General features: G+C 39.5%; 1 protein-coding gene across 7 annotated transcripts in view; it reads right to left on the bottom strand.

The window, feature by feature from the left end:
• The window catches only part of PIP5K1B (phosphatidylinositol-4-phosphate 5-kinase type 1 beta), a 346,077-nt gene that overhangs the window by 63,176 nt on the left and 255,687 nt on the right, over positions 1-27,214 (bottom strand). For all 7 annotated transcript variants that reach the window (XM_015472494.3, XM_015472493.3, XM_002689633.6 and 4 more), the window contains one exon: positions 22,604-22,748. In XM_015472494.3, coding sequence (XP_015327980.1) covers positions 22,604-22,748 — 145 coding nt within the window. The remainder of the gene's footprint in view (positions 1-22,603; positions 22,749-27,214) is intronic.

The raw sequence follows: 27,214 nt of genomic DNA, 5'->3' as shown, positions 1-27,214 counted from the left end.
GGCATCCACACCGAGGAAACCAGAATTGAAAGAGACATGTGTACCCCAGTGTTCATCGCAGCACTGTTTATAATAGCCAGGACATGAAAGCAATCTAGATGTCCATTGGCAGATGAATAGATAAGAAAGCTGTGGTATATATACACAATGGAGTATTACTCAGCCATTAAAAAGAATGCATTTGAATCAGTTCTAATGAGGTAGATGAAACTAGAGCCTATTATACAGAGTGAAGTAAGCCAGAAAGAAAAACACCAATACAGTACACTAATGCATATATATGGAATTTAGAAAGATGGTAACGATGATCCTATATGCGAGACAGCAAAACAGATACAGATGTAAAGAACAGTTTTTTGGACTCTGGGAGAAGGCGAGGGTGGGAGGATTTGAGAGAATAGCATTAAAACATGTATATTATCATATGTGAAACAGATCGCCAGTCCAGGTTCGATGCATGAAACAGGGTGCTCAGGGCTGGTGCACTGGGATGACCCTGAGGGATGGGATGGGGAGGGAAGTAGGAGGGGGGTTCAGGATGGGGAACACATGTACAACTATGGCTGATTCATGTCAATGTATGGCAAAAACCACTACAATATTGGAAAGTAATCAGCCTCCAATTAAATAAGTTAATATTAAAAAAAAGAAATCTCCTGCATTCCTATACACTAACAATGAAAAATAAGAAAGGGAAATTAAGGAAACAATTCCATTCACCATTGTAATGAAAAGAATAAACTACTTAGGAATAAATTTACCTAAAGAAACAAAAGACCTGTATACAGAAAATTATAAAACACTGATGAAAAAAATCAAATATGACACAAGTAGATGGAGAAATACAACATGTTCTTGGATTGGAAGAATCAATATAGTAAAAATGAGTGAACTACCCAAAGCTACCTATAGATTCCATGCAATCATTATCAAATTACCAATGGTATTGTTCACAGAACTAGAACAAATAATTTCACAATTTGTATGGAAACACAGAAGACTCTGAACAGCTAAAGCAATTGAGAAAGAAGAATGGAACTGGAAGAATGAACCTTCCTGACTTCATATTACACTACAAATCTACAGTCATCAAGATAGTATGGTACTGGCATAAAGACAGAAATATAGATCAATGGAACAAAACAGAGAGTCCAGATTAAATCCATGCGCCTATAGACACCTTATCTTTGACAAAGGATGCAAAAATATACAATGGACAAAAGACAGTTTATTCAAAAAGTGGTGCTGGGAAAACTGGTCAACTATGTGTAAAAAATTGAAACTAGAACACTTTCTAACACCACACAAAAAATAAACTCAAAATGGATTAAAGACCTAAATATAAGACCAGAAACCAGGTATAAAACTCCAAGGAAAACATAGGCAGAACACACTACGGCATAAATCATAGCAGGATCTGCTATGACCCACCTCCCAGAGTAATGGAAATAAAAACAAAAATAAACAAATGGGACCTAATTAAAAGCTTTTGAACAATAAAGGAAACTGTAAGAAAGGTGAAAAGACAGCCCTCAGAATAGGAGAAAATAATAGCAAATGAGACTGACAAAGAATTAATCTCTAAAATATATAAGCAGCTCAATACCAGAAAAACAAACAACCCAATTAAAAAGAGAGCAAGAGACCTAAACAGACATTTCTCCAAAGACATACAGATGGATAATAAAAACAAGAAAAGATGCTCAACACTGCTCATTATTCGAGAAATGTAAATCAAACCACAATGAGGTATCATCTCATGCTGATCAGAATGGCACTCATCAAAAAGTCTACAAACAATAACTACTGGAGAGGGTGTGGAGAAAAGGAACCCTCTTACACTGTTGGTAAGAATGCAAACTTACACAGTCACTATGGAGAACATGTGATATTCCTTTAAAAACTAGGAGTAGAACTGCCATATGACCTAGCAATCCCACTGCTTGGCATACACCCTGAAGAAGCCAGAACTGAAAGACACACATGTACCCCAATATTCACTGAAGCACTATTTACAATAGCTAGGGCATGGAATGTCCATCGACAGATGAATGGATAAGAAAGGTGTGGTACATATATACAATGGAATATTACTCAGCTATAAAAAGGAACACATTTGAGTCAGTCCTAATGAGGTGGATGAACCTGGAGCCTATTATACAGAGTGAAGTAAGTCAGAAAGAGAAAGACAAATACTGTATATTAATACATACATATGGAATTTAGAAACATGGTACCAATGATCATACATATAGGGCAGCAAAGGAGACACAGATATAAAGAACAGACTTTTGGATTCAGTGGGAGAAGGAGAGGGTGGGATAATTTGATAGAATGCCATTGAAACATGTACATTACCATATGTAAAACAGATGACCAGTGCAAGTTTGATGCATGAAGCAGGGCACCCAAAGCTGGTGCTCTGAGACAACCCAGAGGGATAGGGTGGGGAGGGAAGTGGGAGGGGGTTTCAGGATGGTGGTGGGACACAAGTATACCTGTGGCTGATTCATGCTGACGTATGTCAAAAGCCATCACAGTATTGTAAAGTATTTATTCTCCAATTAAAATTAACTAATTAATCAAAAAAAGAAACAAAGAGATGTGAGACAGAGAAAATAAGAGAAACACAGAAGGCCAGTCCAGCAGTTCTGATTTTCAAATGAAGAAATACAGAGAGAAAAGAGAAAACAGAGGCAAAGAAGTCATCAAAAAAAGTCCTAGAAATGAAACTCTCCTACACTGTTGTTAGAAATGTAAAATGGTACAGCTACTATGGCAAACAGTATGGAGGTTCCTTGAAAAACTAAAACTAGAGTTGCCACATGATCCAGTAATCCCACTCCTGGCATATATCTGGAAAAGACAAAACCCATAATTTAAAAACACACATGTACCCCAATGTTCACAGCAGCACTATTTACAACAGCCAACACATGGAAGCAACCAAAGTGTTCACTGACAGGTGAATGAATAAACAAGATTGGTGTATATGTGAACATACTGGAGTAGGCTGCCATTCCTTCTCCAGGGAAGTTTTCTGACCCAGGGATCAAACTCATATCTCCTGCACTGGCAAACAGACCCACTCCAGTATTCTTGCCTGGGAAATCCCATGGACAGAGGAGCCTGGTGGGCTATAGTCCCTGGGGTTGCAAAAGAATCAGATACGTCTTAGGGACTAAACAACAACAAAAAATCAACTATACTTCAATAAAAAAAGAAAATGTCCCAGGTCAAAAAACAAAGTAAAAAAGGAAAAAAGAAAATTTCCTATATCTGAAAGACATGAGTGTACAGACTGAAAAGATCTATTGAATAGACTATGCTGCTGCTGCTAAGTCGCTTCAGTCGTGTCTGACTCTGTGCGACCCCATGGACTGCAGCCTACCAGGCTTCTCCTTCCATGGGATTCTCCAGGCAAGAACACTGGAGTGGGTTGCCATTTCCTTTTCCAGAATAGCTGGTAGCTCAGCTGGTAAAGAATCCACTTGCAGTGGAGGAGACCCCAGTTCAATTCCTGGGTCAGGAAGATCCCCTGGAGAAGGGATAGGCTACCCACTCTCAGTATTCTTGAGCTTCCCTGGTGGCTCAGATGGTAAAGAATCTGCCTGCAATGCAGGAGACCTGGGTTCAATCCCTAGGTTGGGAATATCCCCTGGAGGAGGGCATGGCAACCCACTCCAGTATTCTTGTCTGGAGAATGGATAAAATAAGACCCACTCCAGTGTACTTTATAAGAAGAAAGTGAAGATCTTTAAACTTTCATATAGTGAAAACAAACAGGTAACATGTAAAGGATCAGGAAGCAGGACGGCTTTGAACTTCTCAACAAAACCTGGGAAGCCTGAAACAATGGAATAAAGCCTTTAAGAACCTAAAGGAAATTATTCCCAGAATAAAATCTTACATCCTGCCAAACTATTACTTGTGAGTGAACTTAGCATAAAGATATTTTCAGACATGCATGACCTCAAAAAAAAAAAGAAAGCTCTCTACAAGTCTTTTTTCTCAAAAAGATACCAGAGGATATGCACCACAAAAACAAGGGAACAATCCCTTGAAGAAGAAGATTTGAGAACTATGAAGCAGGGGAGCCACTATCAGAAACAAAGGTGAAGCAAGTTCTCAGTATGACGGCTGTGCACCAGGCTTAGAGGGCAGACTGAGTCAGATCAGAAGGTTCATGGGAGAGAGAATTCAGGTGATGATAGTGATGCAACGTCTGATGTATCTGAACAAATTAACACAAGGTGAACAGCTCTATATTCAATTAGAAGTATTACACAACTAAGTAAACAAACAAAAAAACAAACAGAACATCATTTATTTGGGGGGGGGGGTGGAAATACAAGGAAAGGTAATGAGATTTTACAATAAGGCACAGTTGTGAATAGGGCTTCCCAGGTGGTGCTAGTGGTAAGGAACCTGCCTTTACCACTGGAGACCTTTACCTGCCTCCAATGCAGGAGACATAAGAGGTGCACGTTTGATCCCTGGGTCGGGAAGATCCCGTGCAGGAGGGCATGCTAACCCACTTCAGTATTCTTGCCTGGAGAATCCCATGGACAGAAGAGGCTGGCTGGCTACAGTTCATGGGGTTGCAAAGGGTCAGACATGACTGAAGCAACTTAGAACACAATGCACGCACAGTTATGAATAGTCGTGATGACATAATAAGGTAAAAAATTATGATGCATTTCCACTAGGGGGACAGCGGTGTAGAGAAGAGTTAGTGAAGAGGTAGGGGTAATAAAAAAGAGCTATATTATCCTTTTCCAAAATGACAACATGAAGTAGCAACGCAAACATTTTATATAGAGAGAGGAGCTGCTGCTGCTGCTGCTGCTAACTCGCTTCAGTCATGTCCAACTCTGTGCGACCCCAGAGATGGCAGCTCACCAGGCTCCCCCATCCCTGGGATTCTCCAGGCAAGAACACTGGAGTGGGTTGCCATTTCCTTCTCCAATGCATGTAAGTGAAAAGTGAAAGTGAAGTCGCTCAGTCGTGTATGACTCCTAGCGACCAGGCTCCTCCATCCATGGGATTTTCCAGGCAAGAGTACTGGAGTGGGGTGCCATTGCCTTCTCTGATATAGAGAGGAGAGAAACAGCCAAAAGATCAGACAAAAATGGTGAAAGTGATTGCCTGTGGGAAGGAGGAAAGGAGGGTGAGGGGCAGGTGGGTGAGTGGTATAACTATTTGATTCTGAAATATATCTTTGATAAAAATAAAACTTAAATATGAAAACAAGTATGACAACAGTGCCACAGAATGTATGATATGTATGAATTATATGTATGATACAAAGTAGCATTCATGCTCTGATTACAATCATATAACAAATCTGAAAAGAGCTTGACTGGGATTTACAAAGGTATTAACAATTGTATTATGGTGGTAGGATTAAGAATAACTGCTTTCTTTTCTAAATTCCTGACACTATAAAGTGCTTACATAACTTGATAATCAGAAAGTGAGTTCATAAAGCTGAAAATGTATATTCCTTATCATGGACTGAAAATTGGTTCAGAATTACTTCTACTTTCCAAATCCAAGATCAAGTTACCAAGGAGAGATCCTGGGTGGCTGGTGTTTTCTCTTTCTTATTCTTTTTTCCTTCCAAGTCAGTATCGGGAATATTATGAACCAACTTTCTAAAAATTATCAATTAATCAGAAGTAATGTTTGTATTTAGCTTCTCCACTCAATGCCATGTGTCTCAGCTATAGCGTTTGCAACACAATGAAAACAATTGCTCTGTCAATTCTTAGGGAATGAGGCAAAAAGTATCTTCAAATATCCAGTTAATACTGCTTGAATAAAGAAAAGTTAATGTTTTAAAATTTGTGGTGTGAGACTTTTGCATTACAATGACATTTAATTTTAATGTTTAAGAAATGAAACAAAAGCAGCCCTGTGGTCTAACTATGAAGACACCTCATACAACATCTTGAAGATCCCATCGGATTTAACAAGTAATTAAAAACACTAATGCCTTTTCGTTGCAAATGTGACACACAATGAAATTTAGTAAGCTATCAAACAGGAGAAAAAAGTATAAAAATCATACCTAGTTCCACAACTTAAAGCTACAAAATCATAAATGCTGCTTGGATGTCTCTGAATGAAAATGAACACTGAGAATTTATTTGACTAGTATTTGTACAAACCCTTCTCTTATCTGCAGGATGCTCTGTTTACAACTTACTTCCATAGAGGAAGTTTTTAGTTTCAGGGGTAAATGATCCTGTGGGTAGTTTTTTGGTTGAAACAGTCTAACAGTTACTTAAGAAGCAGGAAATCTATCTCATTTAAAAAAAAAGAAAATCTTTAGCTTTTTCCTTATAGGCTGTGTTTGGCACTACCATTGGTGCCTTACACAACTGCCATAGCTCTCTGTCTTTGCGAACAGAACCCTCAAATTTTGAGTTTAGGTAGTGGATGGAGAACAGTAGTCACAAGGTAAGTAAAGTTCTTCCCAGAGTCCTCTGCAACAAGAAGTGGTCACATGATCTACTTCTGGCCATGAGTTATTAAGAAGATGCTGCTGGAGGCATGACTGGGAAAGCTCCCCCCAGTTCCCCCACCCACTGGATAAAAGAACAGACCATTGCAATATGAAACACCCTCACTTTTTTTTCTTTGCTCTTTTTGTTTCCTTCTGGAATGCATTCCCTGGAGTGAGGACACAAGGTCTAAGGCTGTGGCAGTCACTTTGTGACTCTGGGGCAACAATATGGCAAGAGCCTGTATCCTGAGACTGTCACTGGGCAGTGCAACCATCCTGGACTGTACACTTTCAGACTTTCTTCAAATAAATGACAAATATTCTTTTTTATATTTTAAAGCAGTATTGCTCAACCATTTTTTAGTGTCATGACATTCATAGGACATGATAATATTTGTACTGCTTGTGGGGAACATGGAGGAGATTGCTGGCACCTGAGGTGAATAGCCCTGGATTTCTTTCGCTTTGGCTGCCCTGAATCCCCTTCACCACCCTGAAGACCGAGGAGATAAATATCTCGGCTCATCTTTTTGTGGTTCACCAGTGGGCCTCACTACACAAGTTAGATCATTCTATATTCTGTTGCTTGGGCTGAAAGCACTTCCAACTAATACTGGGCTCACTTTTACTTCTTAATGCAAAGTGACAAAATTTCATAAGATAGCTTCTATATTCTCTAGCAACATATAATGCATAAGAAACAATGATTCAAGCCTAAATCACATCACAAGCTTCCACTGACTGGACTACGTGTTATTTAACTTGCGTTCTTTTTTGTCAGTTATGGGGCCACTTCGTAACTGACAAAGGTCATGTTTCATGAGATTTTCAAATAGGAAGGGCTTCCCTTGTGGCTCAGTTGGTAAAGAATCTGCCTGCAATGCTGGGTTTGACCGCTGGGTTAGGAAGATCCCCTAGAGAAGGGAAAGGCTACCTACTCCAGTATTCTGACTTGGAGAATTCCATGGACTGTATAGTCCATGGGGTTGTGAAGAGTCGGACACAACTGAGCAACTTTCACTTTTCACTTCAAATAGGAAAGCTTTCAAACAACGCAATTGAAAATATAGTCATGATTGAAGAACTGTCAATCTTAGAGGAATAAAATTCATTAGTATCTAGAAGTCCATTTATGGGTCAAGTTATTATATTTTTTTAATACAGTTTTAGGTTTGGGTACACAGGGCCTTGATAATAACTGACTTTTCTATATTCCTGTCATGTATGTTTCTAACTCTCTTTAACCAATTCCACTAGCTTACCCTATAGGGCTGACAGAAGCATTAAATAAAACAATACCTGTACAGTATCTAGCAGAATACATGGTATAGAGTAGGCATCCAATACATGTTCTTAAGATTATTATCATAACAAGAAATGTTAAAATTGTGCCTTAATTAATTGTCATGGGCTTCCCAGGTGGCTCAGTGGTAAAGAACCCGAATGCCAAGCAGGAGATACTGGTTCAATCCTTGGGTTGGGAAGGATCCTTGGGTTGGCAGAGGAAATGGCAACCCACTCCAGTATTATTGCTTGGCAAATCCTATGGACTGAGGAGCCTAGCATGCTACAGTCCATGGGGTCACAAAGAGTCGGACATGACTTAGTGACTAAACAACAATGGTAGCCATACAACTCATCAGTTTTCAAAAATTATCTTCCATATTTAGCAGAAGACTTTATAAATATTATTAGATAAGTGCTATAAAATATGCAGCTCTCACCATCCCCAGAATTCATGTAATTACTTCAGTCTTGGGCCAGCTCCCAGGTGCCCTGCCTTCCCGTCTTGGCAAACAGGTATCATGCTTCAGTTATGGCTGAGAGATGTGTGCTCTTCAAAAAAAATATCCAGTTCCCCAGTTCTCTAGAGAACAGACTGAAGGGGCTTTATGTGGGAGCCCCTTGTTTATTAAGAATTGCTTTTATGTCACGAAGGCAAGGAAATGACTTTTAAATCTGTCTCAGCCATAGAATGACACATGGGACTGAATGACAATCAGGGGCAAACTGGGGAACTCTGCTGTCTCTCAGTGTCTGGGGTGATGAGCTGAAGGCATCTGTCTGTACTTGAAAAGGTAGATGTATTAATTATTGTTACAAATATGGCCAGAAGCAAGTGATCGGTACACATCTTCCTGGAATCAAGCTTTTTAATAAAATGGCATTTCCCTTTTGGAGATTCCTTCTTAGTTCAACTAAGACTATGCACCTCAAATATTGCATTTGGATAATGAAGAAATATTTTCTGAGCCAGAGAAACAGACACTACCATTAGGGACATGGAGTTTTTACTCTAGCACATTTCCTTTGCTGTAGGCATCACAGATAGTTCTTGACAAGTCATCTTTCCTAACTTCCTTTTCCTAACTCACTTTGCATAGATCTTTCACTGAACTTCTGAATACTGCTTCTATTTTATCTATTCATGCAAATATGATGGTATGATGGTTTCTTAAGAGTAAAGATTTTCCATCTTTTCACCCTCCTTAGAATCTTATATAATAATATCCTGTGACTAGAAGGTCCTTCCCAAATGTTGGGAGATACTGAATTAAAGTATGTAAGAATGTGTATTATCTATGTTAATAGATGTGGTAAGATACTAGCCTGAGACACTGAGATGGGGCAATGTCCATTTTTAGGATCTAGATCTGATAGACTACTGCGACAGGCCCAGTGCAAGTCTATTTGCTAAGGGTTGAGGGAGATCTAATAAAGCAGATGAACTGAATTGTGTCTTAAATATCAGAGGGTATGTCTAGTTAGTGGTAGGCTAACCCTAAGGACTCATGCTTTATTCCCAGGGCTAGAGACACAGAGAAAGTCAGAGAGTGGGGTTTGCTTCCCGATTTCCAACATGTTGATAAGCTATAATTCAAAGCAAAAATACAAAGTACTCATGGCAAAACAGACTCTGAAACTCATGCACACCCAAACAGACACACACTTGTTATGGATAATCCATTATTGATGGTTTTCTCTGTTTTGAAAAAGGATGCCCTGAACAAGGAGTCAGAGAGTACAGGTCCGAGTACCAGTTTTGCTATTAAGTTACGTTGCAACCTCAGAATTCTCACTTGGCAACTCTCTGGGCCTCTATTAACATATAGACAGAGAAGCAGAGCCAGACAGAACTCATCCTATCTAATTGTACTGTCACCTCAAGCCCCTTAAAATGACAACAAAGGGTTAAAAAAGACATAAGCTTAAAAAAGAGCAGAAGATGGGGAGAGGGTAACAGACACGATATTTTGGAGCCTAGAAGGCATGTAGACAGGTAGTAACTGATTGCAAGCCCAAGAGAGCTGAATCCTAAGTCACCAGTGGGAAAGCAGAGACACACACACAGCCAGCCAAATACTCAGGCCCATTTTGGCAGAAAACTGGAAGACTTTTCCCCCAACTGATGAGCACATAGAACAGGGGACATATAGACCCAGAGACACCAGAGGCAGTTGAAGGAAAACAGTGTAATGAGGTTGAATGTGTGCCTATTATAATAGACGCTGAGACACCCAGAGCTCTTCCCAGTCACAGGTCCTACAAAGCTTACAGCCAGGCTTTTCTCTATCAAGCAGGAAACTAGAAGAATCTTTCTGTAAGGAATCAAACCAGGTCAAAGTACAGACTGGTGGTGACAAACACTGGCTTCACATCAAAGAATCCAACTGATGCCTTTTAGTGAAGCTTGGGCAACTCAAATACTGAAGCTTCCAGCCAGACTTTTAATTTCCCATTCAAACATGTGGTTGAGCAACAAGCAAGGTTTTTCAGAAATTTGAGGAAAACTGTGAACATGAAAGATGAAGACCAAAATAAACAGAAAAAGACAACCCACGTAAAAATTGAGACCAAAAGACAAGAAGAGACAAGAATCAGAGCAAAACAAAAAAAGTTCTGATCTCTTCAGAAAGAAAAGAGAAGAAATTTCAACTGTGAAATAAGGAAAGAGTCCTAAAAAAGATTCTCACAAAATATGGCAACAGAAATGAAAAACTCAGTGGAAGGATTAGGAGATAAAGTAGAGGAACTCCCTCAGAGGGTAAAATAGGAAGACAAATAGAAGGAAATAAAGAGAGGAAAGGAAACTGGAGGACAAATCCAGAAGATTTCATATGCACAAAAGGAGCTGTAAGAAGAAAAAAAGTGGAGGAAGGAAATTAAAAAAAAAAAAAAATTACAAAAATTTCCCCAAACTCAAAAGCATGAATTTGCAGATCAAAAAGGCCCTCTGAGTGTTCAACATAATGGTGGAAAATAGACCTGCAGTAAGGCAACCCACTCCAATGTTCTTGCCTGGAGAATCCCAGGGACGGCGGGGCCTGGTGGGCTGCCGTCTATGGGGTCGCACAGAACGGACACGACTGAAGCGACTTAGCAGCAGCAGCAGCAAAGCCTATCACCATGAACCACTGAGATACAAGGGGGAAGCTGAAGAGATAATAAGCTTCTAGGAAAAAACACAGGCCATATACAGAAGATCAGGAATCCGAATAGCACTGCATTTCTCAACAGTAACCGGAAATTAGAAGATAACAGAGCAAAGACTTCACAATTGAAAACAAGAAAGATGTACAGTGCAGAGTTCTATATCAGCTAATCTATCAATCAAGTGTTAGGGTTAAGAATAAAGATTTGTTTGGACATACAAGGCCTTGAATATTTTACCTGTGATGAATCCTGAGGAAGACACTAGAGGATGTGCTCCACAAAAATGAGGGAGTAAACCAAAAAAGAGGCAGATACAGGACATGATAAACAGGGGAATCAACACAGACCAGAGGTGATTAGGATCCCAGGATGGTAGAGAAGGGAAACTCCACGGTAACATATGAACTTCAGGCCCCAGAGGGCAGTCCAACCCAGATGGGAACAGGTCAGAAGACTTTGGGGACACTTCTGTAAAACAATGAAACGAACAGAACTGGATGCATGTAAATAGTGTGGGAAGCAATTAAGACAACTGGTGAAGAGTTTAGGCTTCTGTTAAATACAAATACATAGAAAGCTAAGCAAATAAAAGGACAAGATGATTATTTATTCCAGAGAAAACAAAAAGTCATACAGAAAAGGAAACCAAAGCTCAATATTTACATAGTTATAATAAAACACTCGATATAGATCTAAGCACAGTCATGATGTAACTATACTGGCAGACTAGAAGGGCGGGTGGGAAGGGTGCATGTATGGGGCAAAAAGACAGCTAAATATTCATCTTCTATAGTGGGAAATTATTAGTTAATGTCCAAACCTAATGTCGAGAAACAGCAATACAAGCATGCTGTTTAGAAATACGGAATTAATTACCAAATGAATCAGGTAGAAGAGCTGAAAGTGGTTACATCTGGGGACAGTAAAGTGTAAGGGGAGGTGAACAAGGACCGGCTCTTTTTCCTAATTAACTTTATACAACCATTTGACCATTTAACTCAGTGTATAGAATTTTGATATAAAAGAATTAAAGAATTGGAGGATATGATGTCAAAGTGTGTGTGTTAGTCACTCAGTCGTGTCTGACTCTCTGTGATCCCATGGACTCTAGCCCACCAGGTTCCTCTGCCCATGGGATTCTCCAGGCAAGAATACTGGAGTGGGTTGCCGTTTTCTTTTCCTATGATGTCAAAATACTCTTCTATTTCCAAAGCTCCATGATTCTTTTAGGGAAAGTTTAGCTACTAGGATTGGAAACACATCAGGAAGGTGAGCAGGAAAACTCACTTATTAACACGTCTGACCTCTCCTGTCACAACCCAGTGACGACAAAGAAAACGGCCAGTAATGGCAGTTAGAATTATTAGGAAATGAACCCAGATGCACTTACATATAAATAAAAGATGAAACACTTCTGCCCAGACTATGAGTACATAGAAATATTCTTCCAATGTGATGAGAAACAACAAAAGACAGAGAAATTAACCCATATTTTATCAAGTAGCCATCATGATGAATTTTCATTTTAGCCAAATCCTTAGTTGAGAAAACAAGTCTGGTTGTTTTTAAGTTCTTTTGTGACCTTCCAAACGCTAATTCTTAATATGGCTGGCCAGAAAATTAACTAATAAACTCCTTTATATCATTATATTTCATCTTTATTACTTTATCCTTGAAAGCAGGTGATTAAATAATTACATTTTGGATTAGTATTATTCTGATTTGAGATTTTATTGATGCCTCCTAATTCCCTCATTAGACTTACCTAACTCTCCTGACACCCAGACTATCATGAGCTTCAAGCAAAAGGCTGTTGTGTAGGTGTGTTTAGTTGGCCTGTGGGCTGGAGGTGGAGCGGGGGAGTCTGTCAAGTTTCTCTGAAATTAATGAGTCCTCAGTAGCAGGTTTATACTTGTGGATTTCCACAGTGAAATTGTACCCTCAAAGATCACCAACTCGTCTAAATTACAAGGAGATAAAGCTGGCTACTTGGGAGATAATTCCATAGATAACAAGATTAAACAGAGGATGTTGAGAATCAACTTCCTTCTAGAGCCTTGGAAGAAATGATGTTTGTTACTTTGTGTATATTCAGTATGTCAGAATTGCAAAATCAAACTTGGGATTCTGGCAGAGCCTGGCACCTGGGGGTCCCTGGATGGAGGAGGAAGGGAGGGAGCTAGTAGAGAGAACCTAGAAGGAGTTCACACATCATAGTCTCAGGCCCTGGCAGTCATCATTACTTTGTATTGTGGTTATCAGAACTAGATGAGAAGGCAAATGGGAACACAGGAGATGCACTAAAAGAGGGTACCCCAAAGAGAGGCTGTTGACAGCTGAAGTGATAAGGACAAGCCCACGGCGCTGCCCTGTATGGGGTCACTTGGACAGGAGTCGTCTAGGGGAAGATACTAACTTCATAAGGCTGGCTAAACTGAAGGGTGGAATTAGAGTGTGATGCAGACAAGTCAAACAGGCAGAGGGCGATGGTCAGGGTCGAGAGGGTGACTTCTAGGGGCCCAGAAGGATCAAACTGATCTCTAAGTAGACCAGGAGAGTCAACAAGCTCATGGGATCTCAAACAGATGGCTTTGCTTGGCCACTGAGTCAAGGGTCTCTGTAGACTTAGTCAAGTCCAGAAGAGCAGAAATGTAGTTTGGCCAAAGGTCACAGAGGCTGAGCTGAGAAGCCAGTCTAGGGCAGGCTGGAGTCTTCCAGAGGTATCGTTAACCTAAAATTTCTTTAAGGCAAGGGAATCTTTGCTTAGGATATGTCCAGGTAGAGCTGAAGTACAAGAAAGGCATTGAGGTCCTGTCTTCCCACTATCATCTGAAACCCCTTCCACTTTGCATGGCAGGCATTACATATTATATCCTCTTAAGTCCTTGAATGAGCCCATCTGTGTATTAGCTTAACCACAAGGCAAAGAAATTGTTTCATATCTCAGAAAAAATACAGAAGGAGAGGAATATCTTTCAAAAAACTTTTTTCTTCAACTCCACCATGAGTTGAAGAATTCCTTGAGCAGTGTGGAAAACCTAGATGGAGGAATCAATCACATTCTGAGATGCATTTCTCTAGAGGTTCAGTGAAGAAGGGCAGGGGTTTGGGGAGGGTCTACAGAGGTACATCCACCACCAGCAAGACATTCTTCCAGAGACTGCATTAGTGGCCGAAGTCAAGCAAATAGACATGATGGTTTGGTCCCAGAACTACAATGTAGAAAATAGACTGAAGAGGTTATTTTTGACCAGTTAAGATATCCAAAGGCTGGCCAACATTTTTCCACATTTTTTCCCCCTCATATGGCTTACTCATCAATTGGATCCATTAAAAATTTTTAATAATGCACGAAAAGCACCTAGAAATATTACCATGTAACAATTCATCAAAAAATGTGAGTGTTCTTTGAATTAATGCTGAATCCTAAATTATTCTTCATAAATGTCAGATATCTGAAAAGTTCACTTCAATTTCCTGCCTAGGCTGAAACATATGAGGGATCATTTGAAAAGCTAATCACTTCAGAAGTAATTTTATAATTTGTCAAAAAAAAACCAGTGTCATCTAACAAAATCCAGGCATAGAGTATATGATGTAAATCTGGGTTTCTTTTGGCCTGGGTTTGTGGAGAGGAAGCTAAACTAACAGGCATACTGTGATGCTGAATCAGGCTCCAATTTTCTCTGCAGGGGCCCCAATCACAACTGGAAAAGGATATGAACATGGCTCTTAGATTCGCCTGAAACACAGCATGCCTAAAAAGGTCCTAATTTCTAAAATAAGACATTCTTCTCTTGGGAGGCTGGGTAACAAAGCAGGCTTTGCCTCAGGATTCTCAGGACTGCTATTCTCCCCAAACATGTATCATCATTTGCTTGGTGACCTGCTTTCCTGACACTAAACCCTTCTCTTAACTCTAAGGAGAATGGAAATGACATTACATCTCTCCACTGCCTCAAATGTGTTTGCTTTAAACTGAGTTATAGCCAGTTGATAAGATGGGGTGGACTGGGGTCTTGGCAATAAAGTGCATTGTCTAGGGCAGGGGTGATGGCTACCTTGTCTATCGCCTGCTCTATCAGCTGGATTCCCCAGGTTTACAAACCTCTTTGTGGAATTCTTGAGCTCAAGAACCTTTCTTATCTAACCCATGTACCTGGAATTAGCTAAGACATTTCTTTGAGTATTTAAAACCAGCATCTACTCTAGTATAGTATCAGGGAAAGCATTATTGGCTATCAGACTTATTGGTAAATACTGAAGTCTCTAATTACCCACATTATTAAAAAAATTATAGCTACCTTACATTCTATTATTACCTTGGCACAGTAATAAATTGGCTCTGATTCCCTTTAAAAGAGTCTAAATTGATTTTTGTTCTTGCACACACTCAATCTTTATAAAACTTTGATTTTTATAATTCTTTTGTGTGAAGGATTTTATATCTATCTCAGTTTTCCCTTTGTGTGCTGAGGCTATTATTAATATTCTGTCTCAACTCTCCTTTGCAAAGCTGGGGCCAAGAGTTGGCAAACCACGTACCTCAGGCTCCTTGGCCAGGTTCTGCCAGTTGAGGACACTGCCAGGAAATGAGGCAAGAGGAAGAGAGAAGGCTTGGGTCTCTTCCTACATTTTTCTTTCTTTCTTCTTTGGTGATGTCTTTGGAGCTGGCCGTGTCCCTGCCACTCTCCCAGCTCTGTAGGTGACATCCTTTTCTATTGTCCCTGTTCCTCAGGGGGCATCTGGTCCCCAGGTGTGGCCTCCTTCCTGAGTTTGAGGTTCTGGTGACATGGCAGGGCTCCTGCTAGGAGCAGTTTCCTGCAGTTATTTAGTTGGGTTTCTGCAACTCCCTGCTTTCACTCTTTCAGCCTCCCACACTCTGTAACCCTTTCCTAAATTCTCTCTGAAATTTCAAGTGTGTTTTCTGTTTCCTTGACAGGACTCTGACTAACAGAGTACTCCATGAGGGCTTTTTGCCAAAAATAACTATATCTTGCCCCTTAGAGTGGGACTTATGGGGAAACTGCAATGTGTCAGGGTCTGGAATCACTTATTTTAACGAGTATTTTGAGGCTGCTTACTATATGCCAAGAGGCATAAGTGCTCTCCAAAGATTATTACATTTAATCTCTGTAACAATGCTCTGGTGGGTAGCATAATAATCCACATTTTATAAATGAGGAACTGAGGCACACAAAGTTAAGGTGACCTGCCCAATGTTCGAGAGGTGGAAGTGGCAGCTGGAGGACTAATGCCCTAACTGATGATTTATAATACTGAAAGTGAAAGAGAAAAACCTGACTGGGGCTGATGGTGGCAAGAAGGTCCATCTGCAGGCAGGAGTACTGAGATGAAGATGCATAAAAGCACAAGAGTCTGTCGAGGTCAGGTTCAAAATCTAGCATCAACAGAAGGGCTACAGAGACCTTCTGATGGGCTGGCAGAGCCCCCAGCTGGCATCTAGGTACAGCAAGGAGCTGCCATGGCCACAGCAGATACTGCAGGCATGCACTGTCCCTCTCTGGAGGTTATGGTTACAGAACTGGAATTACTAGCAAGTTTGTGCCCCCAACTTTTTCTCCCTTTGTTTTGTAAGTAATAAAGATTCCTTTGAACCTTACTATGTCAACAGAGGATTCAGGGTTTTCTAAATCAAGCAGAAACATACCTAACAAGTCTCTTCTCAGTGAACTTCTGCCATTTATGACCATGTGACGGCGGAGCCTGGTGGGCTGCCTTCTATGGGGTCACACAGAATCGGACACGACTGAAGCGACTTAGCAGCAGCAGCAGCAATGAGTATTATGTACAGGGTTATTATGCTTAGCAAAAAGTCAGAGAAAGGCAAAAACTGTATATTAACACGTATATGTGAAATCTAAAAAATAAATGAATGAATATGACAAGTATAGCAACAGATTCACAGATACAGAGAACAAACTAGTGATTCCCAGTGTGGGGAGAGAGCATGGGAGGGGCAAGTTAGGGGCAGGAGAGTAAGCGATACAAACTACCATGTACAAAACAAATAAAAGCAACAAGGTTACAGGGAATCTGACCAATATTTTGTAATAACTTTCAGTGTAGTATAATCTACTAAAGTATTGAATCACTATGTAATACACATAAAATTAATATTATAAATCAACTATAATTCAATTTAAAAAGTCTCTCAATGATCATGTACCAATTTGAAGTGTATCTGGAGAATTGAAAATAAAAACGTAAGGAAACAGCTATTTTAAGTTTCTTGTGAATTTAAACTAATATGTCATATTTTTAGTGTTTGAAAACCAAAACTAACATTTTTGAAAGTGAAAACCCTTACTCAAAATCACATGGAAAAAGAAAAGGCAAAACAGATAGGGAAGAAGAGAATGTGTGTGGATATTACTGAATTTCCATTAAAAGCATCATCTAAAAGCCATCTTGTCTGAGACAACTGTCCTTGTCTAAGGACAACTGTTGACTAGCTGAGGCTGTGCCTTAATACACTCCCTGTCAGTGCTGTGTGTGGATAACATGGCTCTATTTTTTTGCCACTTGACCTCAGGAAAGTTAGCTAAATTGCTAAGCATCCCTCATCTGTAAACTGGAGATCAGATAGGGTTGCTGTGAGAATTACTAAAGGAAATCAGCCCTGATTATTCATTGGAAGGACTGATGCTGAAGCTCCAATACTTTGGCCACCTGATGTGAAGAGCCAATTCACTAGAAAAGACCCTGATGCTGGGAAAGATTGAAGGCAGGAGGAGAAGGGGACGACAGCGGATGAGACGGGTGGATGGCATTGCTGACTCAATGGACATGCATTTGGGTGGGCTCTGGGAGATGGTGAGGGAGGGGAAACCTGGGGTGCTGTAGTCCATGGGGTCGCAAAGAGTAGGACATGACTGAGCGAATGAACGACAATGAGAATGAAGTGACTTGAGTCAAGAACACAGATCCTTAATAAGGCCCCATAACTAGCTATTTTGTAGTTATTATTGGATTATTAATGATGGTTTGAAGTATAACTAGTACTATGATAGAAAAGTTCCCATAACTATCATGTTTTTAGTAAGCAAACTTAGCTCAGTGACTTCTAGAATAAACATCATAGGTAGATATTAACATAAGCCCACTACTTTGCCAACTGGAAATACTTTAGTTATTAAATAGTGAAAATAAAAAATGCTCAGAGGGCCAGAATTCACATTAAGGAAAAAAACCCCAACTGACCATCTGTGCATAACATACACATCAAGGATAAGACCAGAGGTCTTCGGAGACCATGATGAGAAAGGTGGCACAGTGGAAAGACCGCGAGGCTTGGACCCCAGAGACCTGTGTTCCGATTTAAATCCTGTTAGCAGGCTCTGTGACTTTGGATATGTCATATAATGCATGTCTCTGCATTTCTCTTCCTTTATCTTTTAGACAACATCTGTAAAATAATGGGTCTCTAACATTCTTTGGGATGGCTCTACTTATATGTCTTTAAATTTGAACGATGAGCAATTTGTGGGGAGGAGCTTGTAGATAGAGGCAACTGTTCTACCCTCTCTGAGGTTTACCATTCTCTACTGGCAGGAAGAAAGGGCCAGAACTGTGCTTGGAACCACTGAGTCAGCCTTTGAGGTCTCAAATGTTGGACTCCACATTTAGGGAGCCTTTGCCAGCTGTCTCTCCGTGGACGAATGACCAGTGGTTTTCCTCTGACCTATCCGTCCTTTTCTCAATATTTCAAATGTCTTCAGTCTGAGCCAACTATTAGAAATAGCCACTGGCAAAACATGAGACTAGACAGAGTGGTGATGTTGGTAAAGACATCTTTGGTGGGGAAAAGATAAACATACTGGAATGCAGTAGGGCTTTCTGTCCTTATGCATTATAAGAGCTTCATGTTTGCTACCAACTGTGCAGGAAATCACAAAAAGAATTAAGATTCATGCGTGCATCCAATTTCCACAACACTAAACTCTTTTTAACTTCGAGGTAAAACACATTTGCCTCTGTATTCCTTAATGCTCAATTTATATAGATAAAAACAGAATTCTTATTAGGAAAGAAGAATTCAAGAATCAAAACTTCAGAATTAAAATCCCACCATTTGACTGGGAAGCAAGAACTTATAACAGTTCCTTTGTAATCTTATGAATTCCATGCTCTAACATAGGACTGTTGAGTAGAACTTGAAAATATATACTCCCAGTAATCAAGTCAAATATATACTTTAAAAATGATAGTATTTTTTTGTTTCCTAGTCAAATTTTGGAATGCACTGGAAAAAAAGAATAAATTGCTACTGGAATTTTTGAAGTCACAAAGAATAATCTTTTAAAAAAAAAGGAGTAATTCTAAGAGACAGCAGCAGCCCACTACAGTATATAATTCAGGAGTGGAAACACCTAGGCTCTAACTGACACTCTTCAAACTTAAAAGATTCTGAAAGGATGGACACAATGACAACTGCTAGTTGGAATATTCACAGCATATCTAAGTACAGTTATGTATAGTATGATGTGGAAGTGGGAAAACAGACCACTCTGCCTTAACATAAAAGTGATTCATAAAGAAAAGGGAAAACCTAACATGAATTATAACACCAATTTTCTTTACAGGCTGTCTGGATTAGGTTTTAAACTTTAGCGGGCCTGAAGAGAATTAGAATATTGTCTATGTATCGCCTCAAGAGACATCATGTAGGACTTGGAGGACTCTAAAGGAAAAAAATGATAGGAACAAAATATGACAACTTCTTTTCAATTGGCTGGTAAGGCTTCCCTGCTGAGTAATTAGGGGTGGGCATGGTGGGTGGGGAAGTAGGCATATTGATTCCCTGGGGTTGAATCACCATTATTTCTCTTCAGGGTTCTTTAGCACCTCTGTGCCTTTTTTGCACCTTTTCCTTATGACTTCCCTACGGCAGTCTTAAGATCTGAGGCATGTCTTTGACTTCTCTTACACATCATGGGTGAAGAGCAGAAATGCCCACAGGAGCAGGCAGGCCAGAGCAGAGGTGACCACAGCAGAGGGTGCTGACCCAGAGCGTCCATGTGCTCCTCTCCAGTGTGAAGCAAGGGAGCCCAGTGATGCCACAACTAGTGGGTTTTCAAAAGAATATGGGCATTTTAGTGAAATATGATATGATTACTTAGTGATGATTTAGTGATATGATTTTAAAATGTTGGTTTATTTAAAAAATATTCTCAGTTCACAACATGCTTTTCTCTGGCTTGCATCCCTTAGGCAGGACCTCCACTTGATTGTGGCAAAGGTTGCAAGGCTACTGGTGGGCCAGCTCGGGGGTGTGTACCTGGAGTGGATTTTCTAATGTCCCACCCACAGCACAACGCACCCCCAAACCTTTAAGACTTTGCGGATTCTCTGTATCAAATCCCTTTCTGCTTAAGACTGAGTGGTTTCTTGTTCTTGCAACTGAACCCAGATGGATAGCTAAATATATCAAATTGTAACTTGGGAGATACAATGCCACAGAAGATTTATTTCAAATAATTCACTTAAAAAAAGAGAAAGGGGAAAATATCATAGACAACACTGATGCTTTTCCCATCTAAATGATAACCTGTATCAGCATAAATAAAGGTATCAAGAGTTGTATACCACAGCCCTGGAACAGGCAAGGTATCTCCCAAGCTGGCCAGAAAGGATTGGGAGTTAGAAGGAACTCCGATTCAGATCCTCAAGGAACCTTATAAATACCCAAGAGTTAAATACCTCTGGTCAAGAGACTGAACCACAACCACTGCCACCAAAAACAAACATACGAAACCCTTGTATTTTTGTGCTGAAAATTCTAGTATGTAATTTAACAGCACATCCAACTATCCAATGGTAAAGAAACCACCACAGCTTCACATGAGAATTGATTTTGACCTTTCAAAGAACTTCCTGTGACTTTCCATCTTTTGAGCTGCTATTTACATTTGAGAGCAAAAGAACAGTTTTTCACAGCTGTACCATATGAACAGGAAAAACTGTTGCTTGACTAATTTACATAACAAATTTGAACTTTCAAGGTACATGTTCATGGTATAAATTACTTTGAATTTTTCTAATCTGAGGAAGCTACCCAAATTACTTTTACAGTTCAGATGAGTTGAATAAGTTACAACAGAGCCTTATTTGTTGGTCCTAGAGTAGAGTGATCCAAATGGAAGTCCAGGCAAGATTTGTGAATCACCTTGTCCTTCCTTCCTCTTTTTCAGACTGTCTCACCTGCTACCACCTAACCTGTATCTAGCTGACAGAGAAGGGAGCAGCAACAAAAAGGAATTTCTACAGAAGCTTCAACTGCCAAATCTTAACCTGCTGAAGACCAAGCTAGGATTTACAAGGATGCACACATTAAAAATGAATCTATCATATTGAGTCCTCTTTCTGGAGGTGAACCAAGCTGCTAGGTTGGAGGGGGAAAATAACTTACTGTATAAAAAGCACTTGTACAAATTTGATCTTGATTCTTGAGAGCTAAATTTTAATAAGAACCAGTTCAACATTTAACAGATAATTACTGAGAAGGTATACACAGTATTCCCTACCCTGTAATTGAAGCTAGTTACAAAAATGCCTATATAAAAGTAGAAAAAATAGCTAATCTCACAATGTTGTGATCTTTTGGTAAAGATATTTTCTATTACTAGAACCAGTGTTTGAAAACATTTTATTTACCTAATTTTTTATTAGAAAAATATCTAACAAAAATTAACTTTCTATCCAAGAAAGTTCAGTAACCCACCCCAACATTCAGATTCACAGTAAATGTTTGAGAGTCACTGTATTGGTTTCCTATTGCTTCTGTGGCAAACTGTCATAAACTTCATGGCTTAAAATAAGACAGATTTATTATTTTATACCTCTAGCAGTCAAAGTCCTAACATTCAAAGGGTTGGAAGTACTGTGTTCCTCTGTGGATGCTCTAAGGCAGACTGTTTCCTTGTCTGTTCTGACATTTAGACTCTGCCTGCATTCCTTGGCTCATGCCCCTTTGTATACCTTCAAAGCCAACAATGTAGCATCTTCAAATCTTTCTCCCTCTCTTATCTCTGCTTCTGCCATCACAGCTCCTTGTCTGACTCTAATCTTTCCTGATTTCCTCTTATGTGGACCCTGTGATTGTGCTGGGTCTATCTGGATAATTCAGGATACTCTTCCCATTTCCGGATCTTTAGCTTAGTCATATTGGCAAAGCCCCTTTCACTATATAAGGGAAGAGCATCAGAGGTGCCGGGGATTAGGACATAGACAGGAGGGCTGTTATTCTGTTTATCGTGGCTACTAAGATCACTCATACAAAAAGAAAATATTCAAATATCTTTGCAACTATTTGTGAAAATATTAACCAAGAGTGCTTGCTTTACAAAAATTCATAAGATTATTAAAACAAAAATGATGAAAGATTCACATTTCCCCCCCCATAGAATCAAGTATATATACTTTCTACAGGACACAATGATTAACTGTGAATAAAAATCATAAGGATTTTCCCTCCTACCACGGTAAAAATGCAGATTTTCTGTTTTTCTTACAGGGCAGGCAATGGTCACAACCTGGTTGTCAGGGATGACTGGATGACTCATTCAGAGACGCTGGTCTAGCTGTGACATTAACATGGTAGTAGCTGGTTGGTAATTTGATTGTACTAAGTATTACCTGTTTGAATAAAGCGTAGTCCTGTCATGTGGATAATGTTCATTGACATACAAGGAAGAAGATGAAATTGTGGTCGCCAAGGAAGCGGCTTCAAACAGCGATGGAGTACTAGGCACCAGATCTGGCCTGTGTCGGGATCCCAGTGCTGGTGACAAAAAGCAAAACAAGCCCTCATGAATCTCACTAATAAATGTTGTTTCAGTGTCTATGATAATCTAAATGAGTCAAAAGCGTTCATTTTACATATCAGGCTGCAAATTAAATTGTGAATTAATTGTGCTCCTCTGAACTGCAGCAGAAATGTAAATAGCTTCTTGGAAACAGGTTAAACAGAAAGGAAATTGCACTAATTTACAAAATGGCTAATGGAAATGACATTATGAATGTTCTTTTTCAAACCTAATAAAGTGATTTACTGTTTCAAAAGATGACATAAAAAACTCCTAGGAGCTTGAAGAGATAATTCAACAGAGATTAAAAGGATGATTGGCAAATGTATAAACAGTGAACCTGATCCCCCTTGTGAGGCTGTGCTCACATCTGCGATTCTCAGTGCAGATCTAAGAACTCAGATTTGCTAAGAGCCAGGAAACAAATGCTTCAGAGACTAACAGCCAGCTAGACCTTAACCTTGTTTGAGCCCACATGCATCTGTGAATATTATTCACAGCTCTCCTTGATATTATATTTTAACAAGCAAGTCTGCTTTTTTTTTTTCTTAATGAGAACTCATTTTTATTTAAAATGTAGGTACCTATGGAAGTACTCATGCAAGAGTATCCCCCATCAGGAAAGTAGAACAGTCAAGGCTATGCTCACTCTGAGTCTACATGGATTTTTTTTTTTTTGGACAGTTGAATCTGGATCATTTTAAATCATCCTCTCCCAATGGACAAATTCACACCAATTACTGGTCAGTCTGTCAGAGATAGTGTTTTGCTTAAGGGACCAACAGCAAAGATCAGAGTTCCTTTAAAAAGAAACATAAATTCCCAGAGATAGAATATTGTGAACGAATCTTGTTTTTATCATTCCATAGTTGGACCTTTATTCCCCTCATGGAGATACTTTATTTTTTAATTTTATGGAACTACAGCCGACACATATTCAATAACACTGGATCAGGTTGAGGTATATAACATAGTGATTTGATATGTTTATTGGATTGGCCAAAAAGTTCGTTTGGGTTTTTTCTGTAAGATGGTATGAAAAACCCGAGTGAACTTTTTGGCTAACCCCATATATATTGTGAAATGATCATCACAATAAGTTGAGCTAACATCCCATCACCACACACACTTTTAGCATTTTTTTCTGGTGATGAGCATTTTTAAGATCTCCTCTCTTAGCAACTTTCAAATATGCAATACAGTTATTATTAACTTGAGTCACTATGCTGTACTGTGGATTCTTTTTAATCCTTTCCCCAAAGCAAGCTAAAACAGATGATAATAAATACAATGTAGCCTTAAGGTGTTTGTAGTATTCTTTTACAGGCTCAGAATTATGTACTGTCATGAAGTGTATGAATGGAAATTGACCCTAATTGGCATAACAACATGTGAGGTTTTGGACTTTGGATTTGGAGGGATATAGATGGAGATGTGGGGTGAGTAATGGAGGGAAAAGGGGGAAGGCATAGAAGGCCTGGACTCTGGACTAGGAGACTAGACACACATTAAAGTGTAGGAGACGGTGCAGTTTTGCCTCTGAGTCAGATCAAAATAAAGAATTGCCATGATGACTAATAGATGATGAGCATATAAAATTACACAAGTACTCAACATTCAAAAATCAACAAGTCTAGCAGTTGACAAATGGCTGGCAATCTTCAACATACTTGATTCCACCTTCTCATTAAATACACAGAAAAATATGAAAACTCTCAAGAATATAGAAAAGTGGATCTGAAACACAAGCTCACATCAGATTCCAATGAATTGCTATTAAATATAAGGTGGATGGAGCTGGACTGAGAACAACTACTACAGACTTGGGTCTTGGGCATACTCAGCTTGACTTCATAAACCAGAGGCTCCCTGAGTGATAGATTATAGAAAAACACTACCTGTCCAGTGACTTGGGCCTGGGTCAGAGAGCACCCAAACACCAGATAGCTGACTCTTAGGAGCAGCTCCATGAACCAGAGCACTGTTTCCTTATGTGCCCATACCCTTCAGTTTTAAAAAAAACTAACTAGTATGGTGGGAAGAATTCTAGAATGTTCCCCAGTGACCTGCACCCTTATATAATCTCCCTTTGAGTGTGGGTAGAAGCTGTGAGAATGATGAGATATTATTCTTGTTATTATTTTATCTTATGTGGCAAAAGGAATCTTGCAGATTTAATTAAGGCTACTAATCAGTTAACCCTGAGTTAGTCAGAGGGTTTACCCTTTATTCAGGTAGGCCTGGCCTAATCATGTGAACCCTTTAACTATATTAAAGGGTCAGACACCGTCATGGCAGAGATTCCAAGTGTGAGGGGCACTGACTTGCAGGAAAGTCTCTGTCTGAAGATGGAGGGGGCTGCATGGCAAGGAACAAGGATGGTCTCTAGGGGTGAACCCGGCCCACACCTGTCAGATAGCAAAGACATGAGTACTTCAGCCCTACGACTGCGAGGAAGTGAATTCTGCCAACAACAGGAAGTGCTTGGAGGAGGGGGTCTTCTCCAGAACCTCCAGATGAGAACTCAGCCTAGCCGACACCTTGATGACCCGTTTCTGAGGTGACCCTGATAAAGTTGTGTTCAGAGGACCAGGTAAACCTTGCTAGTCTTCTGACTTACAGAACTGGAGATGATAAGTGGAGGTAAGCTGCTAACCTTCTGGTCATTTGTCACATGGCAGAAGAAAACGAATACAACCCAGACATACTGAGAATGACAGAGAACACATGATTAAACACCGGAGGGGCGTTCGGTGATGAGTTGGCGCACTCTGAAAGGGAAGTCCCCAAATGCAGAGCATTATAAAAAGACTGAAGCTTGCAGCAAACTTTGTAGATGCAGAGAATTGTCCAGATAAATTCATTTAAAAATAATACATCAACAGTTTCAAAGAATACGCTCAACAGGTTCTTCTTCAACCTTCTGAGACCTTTTCTGGTGAAATGCCTTTAGATTCAAAGCAGTAGATCCAGTAGTGCATTTGAAAAAAAGCACGATTTGTGCACTGCTTCCTATGTTTCCAGACTTTCTAAATGCTATGTAGTGTATTTATTATACTTATCCCCTTAGATTAACAACTGGACTCATAGCTTACACTTGAGAAGCAATATATACATGTTTAAATGAGTATAGCTGACAGAAGCCATATTGAGCACACTATCTGAAAGTTTGTCACAGTTTAAAAATGAGTTAATTCTAGAGAATTAAGCAGTGTGGTAGGGAGATACCAACACAGGGAAGCTAGGGAAAGAGCATGGATGTCAGAAACTGGAGCCATTAACTCAGAGTGAGGAGCAAGGGCAATTCAGTAACTCTTGTCGAAATTGCTAAATCTGGGTAAAAGTTAAAGAAATCCAACTTGGCACATATGGATAAGTGCTGCAAAAGGGCCAAGGATGAACACGCTATTTTAAAGACTCTTGAGGAAAATAAAACCCCAAGGAGAGATCTAATATTCTACAGGAAGTAAAAGAAACTTTCAGGAAATGCTGGGATTCCCAAAAGAATAAACTGATAATAAAATCTAAAATGTTACTTCCTCTTATAGGATTAGAAGAGAAAATCCAAATGATTAACTCAATAGATAGAGAAAAACATTTGATAAAATGCAACACTCATTCTTGATAAAAATTTTAGAAACCAGGAATAAAAAGGAACTTCCTTGACTTGGCTATGGGTATCTGATACATCAAACTACTTTCTCAGAAGTGAAACATTAGAATTCCCTTTAAAATCAGGATGAGGCAAGGCTGCCCACAAGCACTACTTCTATTTATCATTGTACCAGAAGCCCTAGTCAGCAAGTAAGAAAGATGTGAGGTCTATGCAGTAGCAACAAATAGCCAGAAAAACCAAATCTTAAAGATACATTATCTGAAAAGACAGAAAACACATATCTGTCTTTATCTCTACAACGATTTGAGAAATAAATCTAACAAAAGGTAGGAACATGACATGCCAGGAGAAAATTATAAAACTTCTATTAAACTCATTAAAAAGGACCAAAATAAATTGGTCATTCACTGCTATGCTGTTGGTCAGTTCAGTTGCGCAGTCGTGTCTGACTCTTTGCAACCCCATGTACTGTGGCACGCCAGGCTTCCCTGTCCATCACCAACTCCCGGAGCTTGCTCAAACTCATGTCCATAGAGTCTGTGATGCCATCCAATCATCTGATCCTCTGTTGTCCCCTTTTCTTCCTGCCTCATATATGTATATAATGTCTATGTGTGTTTGAAAAAAAAAATATATATATAAAAGCACAGACCAAGGTCTACTAGTGAAAATATCAAAACCTTCAGATTTGGTACCTTCAGGTAGTGGGATTATAGATCTTTGTTTCTGAATATTTTAGTATGTTCTAATTATTATTATTTTTTTTACCATAAACCAATACGGGATTGTTTATGTGTTTCAAAAATTTTACGTTAACTGTGTCAT

The sequence above is a fragment of the Bos taurus genome, chromosome 8, assembly GCF_002263795.3.
Source record: "Bos taurus isolate L1 Dominette 01449 registration number 42190680 breed Hereford chromosome 8, ARS-UCD2.0, whole genome shotgun sequence".
Classification (NCBI taxonomy): Eukaryota; Metazoa; Chordata; class Mammalia; order Artiodactyla; family Bovidae; genus Bos; species Bos taurus.
The sequence above is the reverse complement of the archived record's forward strand: the minus strand, read 5'-3'. Positions and strand labels throughout refer to the sequence as shown.